General features: G+C 49.1%; 1 protein-coding gene across 4 annotated transcripts; it reads right to left on the reverse strand.

The window, feature by feature from the left end:
• Positions 1-120: 120 nt before the first annotated feature.
• Positions 121-13752, reverse strand: Cdan1 (codanin 1). 4 transcript variants are annotated; one of them, XM_026391286.2, is made up of 28 exons: positions 13659-13752; positions 12944-13431; positions 12523-12726; positions 12134-12303; positions 11895-11999; positions 11725-11803; positions 11219-11339; positions 10918-11027; positions 10373-10462; positions 9612-9687; positions 8810-9015; positions 8349-8469; positions 8070-8216; positions 7746-7912; positions 7317-7404; positions 7013-7102; positions 6784-6838; positions 6445-6578; positions 6259-6362; positions 5571-5729; positions 5157-5220; positions 4895-4973; positions 4567-4715; positions 3349-3456; positions 3162-3225; positions 2846-3027; positions 1845-1952; positions 121-1180 (listed from the first exon to the last, which is right to left on the reverse strand). In XM_026391286.2, exons 1-28 carry the CDS (start codon positions 13746-13748, stop codon positions 1055-1057), a joined length of 3684 nt encoding a protein of 1227 aa, XP_026247071.1. In that variant the 5' UTR covers positions 13749-13752; the 3' UTR covers positions 121-1054. The 4 variants fall into 4 exon arrangements, with proteins under 4 accessions (XP_026247071.1, XP_026247062.1, XP_026247077.1 ...); XM_026391277.2 differs by having other exon boundaries at positions 12523-12729; XM_026391292.2 differs by lacking the exon at positions 5571-5729 and having other exon boundaries at positions 12523-12729.
• Between the last annotated feature and the right edge of the window lie 1109 nt (positions 13753-14861).

The following is a 14861-nucleotide window of genomic DNA, read 5'->3' on the forward strand; positions in this document are numbered from 1 at the left end:
GAATTTTTCCCCTAAGAGATGTTGGAAAGCCACTTAGCAAGAACTAAATCCCCTCTCCTTCCCCCAGCAGAGCCTGAGTGTTACTTCCCAGGAATTAACTTAATGCATATTATCAAAGTTTATAATTATCAAGACCACATCTCTTATAAAACGAACTTTTACAATTATAAAAGGCTGCTCGTGCTCTGAGACATTCTGAGCCAAATCAGACACTATAGCCCTAACAAAACAACATCGCAAAAGCTGCCTCACCATGTGGTGCAATGGAACATCTTGTGAATGGAACCTGCACAATGCCCTAAATGTCTAAACTTTCCGAGGGAGTTGCACAGGAGATGATACTGCATTTCAGGGGTGTGAGATGATCTTGCTGCTTGAATATGCAGGAGTTACTTAGCGATCATAACTCCCAACTCAAGGCCCACCTGCCAAAGGGGAAAAACAGGCAAGAACAGTCATCAAACCTTTGTTAAAACAGTTTATTCTTTTTTGCTTCCCTGTGCATGTCCACGAACAGACCAAGTCTGAAGTGTCACTACCTGCACAGGGGTGATGCCAGGGTGATGCCAGGTTTCAGTTGGGCAAGTCCTACCTAATCTGTTGTGCATATTTAACATGGCAGTCCAGGTTTTAACTTAACAAGTTAGGCAGAAGTCATTCAACTCTGTCATGATTTCTCAGAACCACAAAGTTTTGAGAGATCTGAGATAGCAGCAAGTGAGGTCTGAATTCTGTATTGACCAGCCCACACTCCTCATTTCATTTCGCATCCATGTGGCAAATGTCAGCTCTTCAGCTCCTGGGTTAGAATCTCAGCTTTTCCACCTTCATGCTGAATTAGTGGCTGTTTCTTCCTCTAGGATTCGGGTGGCAAGCCTGCAGTCTGTGGGATGCCCAGTAACCACATACTTCTCACCTGAGCAGGAAATCTGATCACAGACCTGGCTACTCCTACCCCAGCAAGGGTTGCCGAGGGCTCTTGGGGCTCCACCTGAGGCACAGGCAGGATTCCAGGGTTCTGGTGAGACGCCCAAAACAGGGCCACTTCCCAGCCCTAGCTTTGGGCCAGCACTGTCCCCCTATTTGGCTGTACCAGTTCACAAGTTCTCCGCTGAGGTTCTGGCATGTGGGGCTCAGCTAGAAACAGGTTAAACAGTGTTGCTAGTTCTTCGGAGAAGTCCTGCAGTACGTAGAAAGGTGCGAGAAAAGGCAGACATGGAATTCTGGACACATCCACCCTTTCTAAAGATCGGTCTCTAGCTAATTGGTGAGTAGACAACAACCTGGTGCACAGCTGATGTTTCATCTTGAAATTATTAGTTCTGTTTCTTTTTTTTGGGGGGAGGGGGCGGTGGGAGTACCAGGGATTGAATTCATTGAGCCACATCCCCAGCCCTGTTTTATATTTTAGTTAGAGGCAGGGGCTTAGTGCTTTGCTTTTTACTGAGGCTGGCTTTGAACTCACGATCCTCCCGCTTCAGCCTCTCAGGCCACTGGGATTACAGGAGTATGCCACCATGCCCAGCATTATTTTAAGGATGAAAAAAACATTAACTATTAACTGAGTCCAGGTTATTCTGATGAGAAAGACCTATATATACTGTACCATCCTGCTTTCCACCTGCCTGCCTTCCCTCACAACAAGTCCCTCATACAGCGGCCAGCGGCCACTCAGATCTGAAGAAGGTCAACTATAACAGCTATTCCTCAATTATAGGGTTGTCCTGAAGACACTTTACAGATATCCACTTAGCTTTGGTTCCATCACTTTGCCCCATTTCAGGATAAATGGGATATAGGACACCTGATATCTTTATTTAAAACAAGGGATGAGGACTTCTTACCCCAGGCCACTGGGCCTCATGAAGGCTGCCTAGGCAGGCTTCTATCTCCATCCGTCCCATCAGACCTTTCTCTACCAGCTCCCGAAGTAAGAACAGCAGCAGGTCCCACTGCAAAACACCATGGGGAAGCTCAGCATTTCGAGGACTGTATAGTTACCCTGATTAGTACAAACTGAGATCTAAAGGGCAGAGCTGCTGAGAAATGGAGGCTCGAGACAAGCATAGGGCGTCCCATTTCAACATGGAATAGGAATAAAGGAAACAAATTCACTCCACAAACTTTATCCTAAAGAATTAAAGTCAGCATACTATAGCAATACATGTACATTTATAGTATCACAATAGCCAAACTATGGAGCCAGCCTGTATGATCATCAATGAATGAATAGATAAATATGTGATACACACACAGTGGTGTCTATTCAACCATAAAAAGGTTGCAGGAAAATGGATGGAACTTGAGAATGTTATATCAAATGACTATAACGTTCTCAACTCAGAAAAGTCAAGAGTTGTGTTTTTTCTCATATGTGGAAGCTAGAGAGGGAAAAGAAAAGTTGGTGGGGTAGGAAAATCCCATGAAAATCAAAGAGATCAGTAAAGGGACCAGGGGGAAGGAAGGAAAGAGGAAATACAGGGGAATGATATTGGCCAAATTAAATTGTTACATTGTATGCATGTATGAATATGGAAGAGTGATTCCCACCATTCTGTAAACTATAATGCACCAATAAAAAATATGCAAGAAAAGGAAAGGAAAAAACAGCTCCCTAATACTATCAAAATAAGACTACAGAAGACTAAGAAGCTTTCCTATTCTCACCAGGCCTAATCCCAGAAACTCGGGAGACTGAGGCAGGATGACTGTAAGTTGGAGGCCAGCCTCAGCAATTTAGCTAGACCCTGTCTCAAAAGGACTGGGGATATAGCTAAAGCAGCCATGGGTTCAATCTTCAGTACAAAAAAAAAAAAAGCTTTCCTACCTGCTACTTCTGACTCACCTCCCTTGGCCGAGTATCTGCCAGAAGCCCCACATTTCTCGGGCTCAGTAGCAGCTGTAGTGGAACTGGACCTTGGAAGTCATCTTTCCACAGGGAAAGCAGCATGTGCAGAAGCCTTCGAGCCTGCCCTCGCTCCAGTCTGTGCTGTGGTGGAGGCCCTAGGACAGGGATCTGGTCTGCAACTATGGGACATGATGGAAGCCAAATTTTTTAAAAATAGAGGCAGAAAAGAGATATGTCTAATCCTGCTTATACCCAACCTTGATTTTGAGGGGATATAGCAAGAGAGAAGGGGTTTGACAGAAAGGAACCATACCCAGGAGGGAAGCTAACTCCACAGAGCACTTTGCCAGATGCTGCTCAGCAGGTGGGCACAGGAACTGAGAGAAAAAGGGAGACATGAACGTCATCCTTACTGCTGTGAAGACTGTCCCTGGGACAGTGTGGCTCTACTTATAAGGCAACAGAAGACCATTCTTCATGTAGTACATGACATGTCTCACCTGACGGCACCGTAGTGTCTGGCCCATCTGGCCTAGGAGCTGCTCCAGATGCTCTGGGGAAACACCCTCATCAGGGTCTCGGGGCCCAGCAGCCAGAGAGAGCACATCCTGCAGAGAACAGGATAAGACCTCATGCCAGGCTGGGACTAGGCTGTCAGAGAATTTGGATTGGGGTGGGGACCAGCCAGTAGAGTGAATGAGAAGGAAAAGGAAAATCTGGTCCTGGGGGTGAAGCATCTGGACCAAGAGATCCCTGGAGCTGGGTTTCAGGTAGGATAATAAGCTAGGAGAAGCAACCATGTGGGTAACCCAAGAGGAAACAGATGAAGCAGATAAGCCAAAGGACAATGGGCTACCACAGAGCTTAAGAGACATTTTTCAACATGGGTCAAAACTAACCAACTCCTAGGGGGCATCTTACAGTGTTTTGGGAAACTGTCCCATGAGATACACAGTCTGAATGTTTTCTAACCCTCATGCTTCCATTTTCTCAGTGAGGTTTCAATACAAAAATCTGCCTACTGATAACCAGTATTTAGTGGTCATATGTCTTTTCCTCTCTCCCCTACATACTCTCCATTGTTAGTCACTGCTTCTTTGTCCTTATTCCACATCTTATTCCTTGAGCAAGGCCAGATAGTAAATACATTAGGTTTGCAAGTCATAAGATCTCTGTTCTAACTACTATGCCATTTTAACACAAAAGCAACACGGACATTTGGTAAACAAATGGCTATAGCTGTGTTCCAATAAAACTTTATTTGCAAAAGTAAGTGGCAAGCACAGTTAGGCCCATTTTGCTGACCCCTACTCTAAAAAGTCTCTGAATTTTTCAAATCAAGTTAGGAGTACAGTTTATTCTTATTGCCAGTAACTAAACAAACATTATGTCCCATGTAGAAGAACAGTACTCAATTGATATCCATAGCCATTTACCAGCTGCTCCCACTACAACCTGTATGATATAAATTTAGTTTTAGATTTTCCTTCTTGCCCTTTTGGGTGATTCAGGTACTAAAGTCAGTAACATTAGGAAAACCATTTGATTCAGCTCTGCTCTACCTAATCCTATTCAGTAATGAAAGAAACAGAAACTAGACAGGTAACACATAAAGCTTCTATACAGAAATCCTGGAGCTGATGTGAGAAAGGAAAGAAACCAGCAACAGAGCAAGGAGAAGGAATGGGGAAGCCAAAGGGAGTAGGGTAGCTGTGTACTTTTATCTCGGAGATGAGGTGGGAGGGGAGGGGAGCGTGGTGCTCACAGGCGCGGGAGCAGCCCCTCCGCTCCCCCCGGGCAGCCGGTTCAGGACCCTGGGCTCGAAGTGTGCGACTCACAGCCGCTTTCACCTCCCTCCTAATCAGTGCTACAGGGCAGAGGGAGAACAGAAACAGGGTTACAGGAGTGCCCACCCAAGCTCACCATGCCAACCCATGTCCTTCACAGTTTCCAGATGACTCTGAGTCTCATCTCCCCAAACTGCCCAGCACCCTGCCAATCCACCTTTCCAAATCTGATTCAGTCCCCCACTTTCCCAGACCTAACCTGTAATGTTGGCCGACAGCCAGGCACATGCTTTTTCTGTTGCAAGCCCCACAGCTATGTTCTCTGCACTGCTTAGTACCTGTGACAGAAGAACTATAGAGTCAGGACAGAGAAGGGTTGGGTGCAATGATGGATACCAGAGTTCAGGACTAACTCCCCACCTTATAGCAGCTGCATACACAGCTACAGGTATGTACTCTTTCATGCATACACACACAAACACAACCACTGGTCTGCTAGCTCAGGCCTTATTCCTACGTACAGCTGCTGGGGTCTCCTCTGGAAGCAGTGCCCGCACAGCCCCAGGGCTCTTCCTTTGGCAGAACCTGAAAGACGGAGTTCAGTGAAGTCTATATATTTTAGCCTGAGCACACCCCAAATGCTCCAAACCCCTGACATGGGAGTCTCTACCTCAGACCCCTACCCTGCCCCAGATGCTGGAGGAAGGAAAAAGCCATTAGTCCTACAGCATTACATACTCTCAATTCAACATTTGGACTTTGTGCCAAAAGATATGAACCTATAGAGAAGGGTATAAAAGAACAGAAAATGGGGTGGAGAATAGAATAAAGGTTATGAGTGTGAAAGAAGAAAGAGTAGAGAGAGAACAGAAAAACAAAAGCTAAGATAGGAGAGTAGAGGAGAAGAAGGGGTCCAAATAGTTGGCATTTCTTACTCCCGCCCCTGGCTCAATGCCTGGGTCCCATGGGGACACAGCTGGGAACACAAGATCTCCAACAACTGGGCTGGATCTCCCCCTTTCTGTCCCTGTGTCACCCGCTGCTCCTGAAGAAGTGACTCTGCCTGGCGCACCAGATCTGCCACCAGCGTCGCCCTGCAGCAGGGACAGAGGGTTTTGGGGTAGTTGGAAGGGATGAGTTGGAAAGGGGCTGCAAATTCAAGGAAATTTGGTCAGAACTACCTTCAAGGAATATTAGCAATTTCAGCCTTCCCTTTCCACCCACCCCACAGTTGACTTTCCTCAGTTTGACAAAAAGACATTAAAAGGGACCAAACCTGGTGGCCTATAATTCCAAAGACTCAGGAGACTGAGGCAGAAAGATTGCAAATTCAAGGATAGCCTGGGCAACTTAATGATACCCTTTCTCAAAAATAGAAAGGGCTGCGGATATAGCTCAGCTGTGGAGCCCCTGGGTTCAATCCCCAATTACTACCACCACCACCACCACAACAAAAAAGTTAAAAGGAGGCTGAGGTGTACTCAGTGGTAGAGCACTTCCTTAGTGTGCACAAGGCCCGGGGTTGGATCCCCAGCAACACATGTGTGTGAGCACAAAAGAAAAAATGGGAGTTAAGAGGGCAAATGGAAAGAGATTGAGAATAGGACCCTCACCCACTCTTACTTGATGTGTTTGACACAGTTTGAGCCAATTCTCTCTGCCACAAACTCCACAGTCCTGCGCAGGGAAGGTGGCTGGTTGTGGAAAAAGGCCTGGGCAAGCTGTGCCTAGGGAAGGAAGGAGCAGCCTCATGAGGGATTCCTTTTGCCTCCCCACACTGGGCAGTCTCTGCCCTCTCCCTGTTCTTACCTGCAGCCCCTGGCTGGTCTGGGGAGCCTGGGCTCCCAGGCCAGTAGTGGTAGTGGGGGTGATTTTCCTCACGAAGCCCCCACTCCGTCCACTACTGCCTGAAACCCATGAAGCGAGCAGTTTCCGGAGCTCTCCTGCATCAGGAAAGTCTAAGGTATTAGTTTCAGAGTCCTCCTCACCCCCTAAGAATGCAGGACTATAAGTACTTGTGGGATAAAGATATGGCACCTGGAGAGTCTTATGAAAGACCAAGGTATTGGGGAATCAGACCAATGGGGTATCTGATAGGTACTCATGAAAGGACAGGCCAAGGACTATTAAGGGGGATGGGATGCTCACCGATGTAGGGGCAGCAGATGTAGAGCAGCTGCTGATCCACCACAGGCACACTGTCCTGGGGGAGAAGAGGCCAGGGCTGGGAGGGCAGGCGAGCAGGTTTCCTTTTCTCCCCAGCATGCTCAGGGGTAGGACAGTCAGGAGATGTGTAAGGGTTGAACAACTACCACAGTCTGTCTTCTGCTGGGCCCTCCCAGACAGACCACATCTCTGGCTACACCCCAACACTCACCAAGCCATGCTCTGAAGCTGCTGTGTCCACCTCTAATGCATCCACTTGACCCTCTTCCAGAAAGAATAGATCCTCAGGGAATGTGGGAATCTGACAAGAGAGCAAGGCAGCCAAAGCTCCACCCAGCACTTCTGAGACTCACCAGACCTCTGACCTCACCAGGGCCAAGAGGCAGCAGGGCCAAGTGGTGGTCCTCTGAAGAACCTTCATCTTTTGGCCCCTACCTTGGTCACACTCTAGTGCTCTTTTCCCCATCTCTACCACAGTAGTCACCATACCTCATCTGGACCCTCACTCTGCCCACCTGGAAGAGCCAGCCCAGGACAGCAAGCAGAAGCAGCTTGTTTAGGAAACACATCTCCCCTTCATTGTCCTGAGATAAGACCAAGCTCCTAAAAGGTAAATGGAGGGTGTGAACAGAATTCATGCAAAGGATGGAATGGAGTAATGGAAAGCTATCATGGGGAAAGTGGTTCTCAAAAGCAGACATAAAACGGACTACATAGGCAACCAGGGTTGCCTTGGCAGCCCCTGCTATATGTATTCTCTCTTGGCTGGGCCATAGGAGAAAGGTAAACAATTGTCTAGTCTGTCTCTGTCAGTCAACCTCTGCCCTTCCTCCGAGGCTCAGCTATGGAACCACACATGAAGTTCACTATTTGATCCTCTTTATAAATAGGACTGAGCAATGTTCACACTTTCTTTTCTTGAGCCTTAGCCTTGCTTTACTCACCGATGTACATGCAGCAGGAGAGTAAAGATGCTCCGGTAATAGTCCAGCAAGGGGACAATGTGATCAGCAAAGGAAAGGAACTCCACCAGCCAGGGCACAGTGAGCACTGCCCGGCGGGCCCTCAGCCCCTGCTGCAGCAGAGCTCGAACATCCAGGACAGGAGGGACCTGGGAGGGCCAGGCTCAGTCAGTGATTGGCCCCTAGAAGGGGCTGGATGATGCCCTCTACCTGCCAGGTTTCCAGAATAGCCAAGGAAACCAGTCAACCTCTGTGCCTTGCTGGACCTCCCAGCTCCCTCCTTACCAGGTTCTCCCAATCATTCACCTGGCTCCTGAGGGCCAGAATGGAATCTTGAAGCTCACGGGTTGGGGGTGGTTCAGGGCCCCGGTATGGCAAGAAAGCCACAAAGCCCAGAAACTTGGCCAAAAGTCTGAGGCTAAGAAGCACCACAGCAAATTGCCTCCGTGCACCCTGCAAGGCACCAAGGGAAGTAAAAGGTCCTAAGTATAAGCCTCCTAGAATAATTATAAATCTGTTGTCTTTGCACTTATCCCTTCCCTCGTAAGTCAGACCCTGTTTATTTCCCTTGTCCTGCTTTCTAACCTGCCAGTCTACATCTGACTCTCCATCTTCATCACCAGGCTCATGTTGAGGCAGGGCAAGGCCATTAAGTTCCCGTATCTTCAAGCTCAGACTATCCATGAGATGTTGATTAAACTGGAAGCTGAAGTGGGGGGTTGGGAAGAACACACAAAAAAAAAAGCCAAAGAAAAGAAAAAAAAAAGTACTAGAGGTGTAGGAAGAACTAGAATTGAGAGTATGTACCCCATACAAAAAAAGATCTACATGATAGATGGTGAGGCTGAGAAATAATGAAATTACCTACATGGGTGAAAGAATGAGAAATGAAATGAAGTTAGAAAGTGTGAGCGGAAAGGAGCCAGAGATCACTTACTTCTACTCTGTTATTTATTCCAGGCAAAGGAGAGAGAGTGATTTGCCCTTCTGGGAAGCCAAACCTCTCCCACCCTGACCCTGCCTTTGCAAGACACAGGGGAACTTACCTGCTGGCACTTAGGATGAAGTCCCTGAAGAAGCCTTGACAGCCTGGAAAGGTGGGGGGTGGACAGGGCCCCCCACTGCTCTGAGGAGCCACAAGTCGTTCCTGTAGTCGCCGCAGCCGCCCCAGCTTGTCAGCTCCTAGCATACTCAACACATCTGGGGCCTCACCCAAGACAGTGCCCCCAGCCCCACCAGGGCTCTGACACATCTGGGGTGATGGAAAGGAAGGAAATTGAAAACAAGTAAGTGAAAAGGACTGATCAAAATAAGCACAAAGTAATGAACATTTATGAAATGCCAACTCCATGTTAGGCACTTTGGACAGTTTTTGAGGGAGGAATTATATTCCTCTTCTAAAGGTGAAGAAACTTAAATTGCAAGTGTAACCATGTGCCTAGAATTGCTGGAGTTAGGATTTGAAGAGACCTGACTACTAAGCTCAGCTTTCTACCACAGCACCAAACAAGAAAAAGGAGGTAACATTTGAGGCCCACCTGGGCAACTTAGTGAGACCCTATTTCAAGATAAAAAAATAAAAGGGCTGGGGACATAGCTTAGTGGTAGAGCAGTCCTGGGTTCAATCCCCAGAACCACACACACACACACACAGAATGTAATAGATCAGGGAAGGGCAAAAGGTGCAGGGCACATCAGAGAGCATTCTATTTTTTTTCTCTGCCACCTGAGTTTAACTGCCACCTAAGGGCCTACTTGGCTATCCACACTGTCCAGGGTGCCATCCTTTACTTGTCTGCTTACAATAGCTGCAGTTTGCTGTAGATTAATTTCTTGACAAGCTATTACCTGGAGAAGTTGTTTTTGGAAAAGCCGTACAAAGTGGCTATGGCTGCAGGCTGCAGACAGTTGACCCATCATGGCTCTGAGGAATAAGAAGCAGGTGTAGAGTGTGTGGGAAGGAGGTAAGACAGACAAAGATCTGAGCAAGCAAGCCAATCCTCAGGCTTTTCAGCTGTTTACCAGGGACTTGAACAGACCTTTTCCAGAGCTGGCCTGCATAGGGGCATGGGAGAAGGTAAAGGACACCCTTAGCACTAAGATCCCTCAAGGCTAAAGATACACTTAACCAAACAAGAAATGCCACCTCTTAAATCTTCAGGCCACACTAAGTGCCAGTGTACTTCAAGACCAATGTGGACTACAGGTATGTGGACCATATACCTTGACCACTTCAAGGTATGTGGTTAGAAAATACTCTTTCTGCAGCCTAGTCATCTATCTATGCAAAATTATCAGACGTGCCCAAATTAGAGGCGGAAGTCTAGCCAATGACTTGGTCCAAAATTCAAGCAACCTTGATTAAGAGCTTTGCACTTTCCCATTTGCCATTATAGAACAAGTGCAAGGCACTTCTGAGTGGAAGCAGCTGGAAAGAAATCCCTTTTGAGTAGAGGCAGAGTTGTCAATAGCTAGAGACTAAGGAAGAGAAAAGAATATATAGCTTTGGGCTGGAAGGAGTGGTGGAAAGCTTTCTTCCAGTCAGCTTACCAAGCATCACTGAGATGCCATCAGAAGCAAGAAAAAGGGACCAGCATTTGAGTACCCACCTGATCCTACTGCCCAAGCCCTTCTCAAAATCCCAGCCGGGCTCCTCATGGCGATCTTCCCACTCTCGAAGAACCTCATAGAACACATCTCTGACAGACATACAAGAATACCCGATCAGCTGCAGCACAGCCATCTCTAACTCATTTTCAGTGAAGTATTCCCTAGTTTGGAAGACTGAGGACAGCCCTGTCCACAGTCCTTCCTTAAGCTCCAAAGTTCTTTATGTGATGGTAATGTTACAGACCCAGCAGCAGCACTCATTGGCCTCACAAACATCCATGAGCAGTGAAAGTGAATCCTGGCATACTCCTGTCTGAGTAGTTTATACAACTGTGAGAGGGCTGTCAAACTCAAGGGTTCAAGTCCATGAGAACAAAACAGAATGAAACAACTGGCCCTCATGATGGCTGTTAATTAGAGCCTGGGGGTACTGACCTACTACTTGTTAGTGCCAGACTCCTATTTTCTATGAAAACAAGACAGCTGCCTATTACAGAGAAAATGTTGCCTTATTCCTTCCCTCAATATTCCCTTTCCATTTCACCTCTGTTTTTTAAAAGTATGAAAGGCTCGGTCACTGGAGAAGTTGGCACGATTGTCAGTTTCTGGCTGAAAGGAGACAGCTTGAGCCAAGGGTGGCATCGCCAGAGAGACCTAAAATATGGCAGAGACATCAGAAACTTTATAAAGCCTGTGGAAGTCATGCTCAGAAGACTTTACTCCCTTATTGTTACCCAGAATTAGCTCATATGACAATTAAGTGTCATGAGCAGATTGCCTGAATTCATGAAAGCTAGGAATGGTCAGGTCCAGGTTAGTAGTCATCTAAGCTGGGGTCACACTACCTTGGCAACACTGCCCTCGTAAGCAGCTCGAAGTCGGCCTTGAAGAGCTGGTGAGAAGCACAGTAGTCGTTCATTCTCAGCCAGCAGCTTTAAGGTCCCTTTGTCCAAGGAGGAAAGAACCCTACAGGGAGAAGAGCACAAATAACTGAGACTGAGACACAGACTACAAACAGGAAGCAGGCACCCTATTAAAGTGTATTGGGAGCATGGAGCAGGTGTGTAAGTCCAGAAATGTACAGTAGGGTTACGGGTCAAAGACCAAGACAACAGAGGCAAAGGGCAAGGAAATTAGACCTTACAGTGCAGAGATCAAGAGAGCAGGCCAGGAATATTAGCCATAAATCCAAAGGTCAGCTGTTGAGTATATTAGATTCTTTTAGGGGAGACAAACTCAACCTTGACACAAAATTATAGTTAGGATAAGGTCCAGGACCACTGTACCTGTTAAGTACAAGTATATAACCCAAGGGGTCAGAGAATCAGACAAACAATTAAAATAAACTCACTGAAATTGGTGCTCTAAAACCTGCACTGCAAAGAACACACAATCATGGATGCTCTGGAATAGTGGGCTTTCCAGGGAATCTAGAAAGATAGTAACAAACTGTTAATTAAGGGCTATCCCATCTGTAGTCTCCATTTCCAGAATATGAGGTATCTCACTGATGTAGAGCACCTTGACTCAGTTCAAGATCACTGTTCTTGGCAGCCACCATCCTTCGGGCAGTAAGGAGCTGAAAGACGAAGAAAAGCTCCAAGAAGAGGTTTGGGACCAGGTTCTCTGGATATAAAAAGAAATCCCTTAGTACTGGAACCATTCGGAGCCAAGGCTCAGTTTTACATGGCTCATTTAATTCTCTTATGCTGCAGTTCTACAAGTATCTCCATTGTAGCTCCCCTTGCTAGCTCTCTCACCAGCAATGCACGAGGAGTAGACAAGGGCTACCAGCTCCAGGCGCTGGGGGGAAGACACTCTGGCAGGGTCAGCAGGTTCTGCAGTGAGGCTTCCAGTCCGGCTGGGGAGGGAAGTTCCCAATTCTGGGGTGGGAGAGGCAGGGGTAGGTGACTGCTGCAGCTGTTTAGAGCTATGGGGATAGAGAGATCTCATGAGCAGTTAGCCTGGCTTTCCATACACATTCTCTCTCTCTCTCACACACACACACACACACTCCCTCCAGAGAAGACATTGACCAGCCCAGGAAACAAACCCAGAGTTCCCACGGGGGAAATCAATTTCAAGGAAAAGCCCTGCAGGTCCCCCACAAGGGAGGAAGCTGACATCCCAGGGAGCGGCAAGGCCATACCGCTCCTTCCTGAGCATCTCCCGCTCCTCTCGCAGACTTCTGCACCCTGGGGGAAGGCCAAGGCCCCAAGGGCTAGTGTCCAGGGTTGAGGGTTGGGAACTGGGGACACAGCTGATTGGGGGTGAGGTGAAGCAGATCTTGGGCTTGGAGAGTGACCGCTCTTCGCTCACCGGAGTTGGGTTGATCCTGCGTGAAGGCTTCGTCCTGCTGAGAGTAGCCATAGGTTTTCCTCAAATTTCTATCTTCAAATAACGCCCACCCCCCACAGCTGGGCCTCTTGCAAAAAACAAACAAAAAAATCCCCTCACTATTATAGTTACCTCGCTCCCAACCTTCCAACCCTTCCCGAGCTCAGCTCTGATTTACAAACTTCCCTAGCAGAGGCTTCAGACCACCCATCTCTGTTAGGGCTGGTTCTCACCCTGCAGGGCCGGGGGGAACCGAGCCTACGGGAGGGAACTCCTCCAGGTTGCTGAGGTTTGGTGGATCAGAGAGCGTGAGGCTGGGGGTACTGGGGCTACCAGAGCCCTTAAGCCTCCGGCCTCCGGGCCAGGACAGGCTCTCCCCGCCGACCCCCTCCTCTGGGACCCCGGGGGCACGGCCTCCTCTCTCCCGGGCCGGCCCGGGACCCCGCCTCCTGCCCCCGCGGCGGGTCAGAGGGGCCTCAGCGGCGATGCTCGGGGGCTCAGCCGTAGGAAAGAGCTGGCTGCGCGCCCCGCGGCCACCCCGCGGCTGGCCCCCCGGCCTCCCTGGCAAGGCTGCTGAGGCTCCTGGAGCCTTGGCTGGGGTTGGGGGGCCCTGCGGAAGGACGCGGCTACTCTGCTCCCTCAGGAAGTTGAGCAGGAACGGCACGAATTCCTTCCGTAGGGGCCGGAGTGAGTTCAGCACGGCCGCCTCCCCCGGGCTCTCCTGTGGAAGCAGAGGTCGAGGGGAGAGAGAATCAGCTGCCAGCCCAGGTCCGGGGCAGCTGGGGCCGCAGGGCGCGCCTAGGGTGGGCGGCCCGGGCAGCGGCGCCTGGTCCGAGTGCACTCGGCCCGGGCTGGCAGCTAGGCACCTTAGAGGAAGGGATTGGAGAGGCAGTATCTCCCGCGGGAAGCCGATTCTGGTCAGCCCTGGGGGCGTGTCGGTGCTGTTACCTCCGAACTCTGGGTGCTGCGCGCGATCCACCGCACGGCGGCTGCGACCGACACCTCCTCTCGCAGAAGCGACTCCAAAACGGCCGCCATCCCGGTCGGGGCGCTCTGGGGCAACTGCGCAGGCGCCGGCGCGCCACGGGCGGCCTGGGAGGGGCGGGGCCGGCGGCGGGGAGCGACCGTTGGGCGGCAGGGCGCGGCGGGTGGGTCTTGTTCAGGCCTGCGGTCAAGGAGTCGCTGGGGCCTCTGTGCCTGCCAACAGGCTGCACAGCCCAGGAGGGCCCCTACCCTGACTACGCCGGCCCGAGGGGGCGAGTCGCCGGGACTTGAGCTAGGATGGGCTGCCGCGAGGCAGAAGCAACTCTCGGGAGACCAAGGGCGCGGGAGAGCGGCCGGCTGTAAAGGTGAACAATTTTAAAACAGCAACCAGCCCACGCCTTCTGCCATAAGCACATTTCCGAGAGTTAGGGTTTTTTCAGGTTTACCATCCAAAAAGTAGTTATTAAGTTTTAATCTAACTTCTCATTTTGACCTCGTTTTTCTCAAAGGCTGACTTTTCACCCATTGGCCAAGCTTTGCAATGTTCTCCATTAACTGATTATTTAGGAGAGAATTCTTCCTGAAAGATCAATAAATGGTCTCTAGGGATCTCTAGGGAACTGCTTTACACAGTGCTACTCAAGATTAATATTTCAACTACTTTCCAGTTGAGATGCCCATAGGCATATTCACGATTAGCTTTTGGAGATCAAGGTGTGTGAGGGTGTATTTGTTTTTATGCTTTACGAGGTGGGGGTGGGGGCAATGAACCCAGGGCTTTGCACTCAGCAGGCACCATGCAGTACCACTTAACTGCACTCCTTGCCCTTATTTTGAAAAATCTGATACTGGGCATTTTTGATGTTGCTCCTCAGTGAGAAATTTAAGAGAATCCAGGCTGAAAAATGTGGAAGGCAGTTAATATTCCACGTCTTACGGAGGGAGCGTGAAGCCAGGACCCTGTGAATGCCTCCTGGGTTCCTTGGTTCAAAGGAAGATTACAACAGGAACCCAGAGGGTGGCGGAAGCCTGAATCCCTCTAGTGGTACCAGAGGTGTTTCCTATGGAGGAGGAAAAAATACCTTCAGCCAGAGAGAATAATGCACTGAAAGGGAGCTTCTGACAGTTTTGTTGCACAGGAACCATCTCATATTTCTGAACCTGGTT

This window comes from Urocitellus parryii, chromosome 6, assembly GCF_045843805.1.
Source record: "Urocitellus parryii isolate mUroPar1 chromosome 6, mUroPar1.hap1, whole genome shotgun sequence".
Lineage (NCBI taxonomy): Eukaryota > Metazoa > Chordata > Mammalia > Rodentia > Sciuridae > Urocitellus > Urocitellus parryii.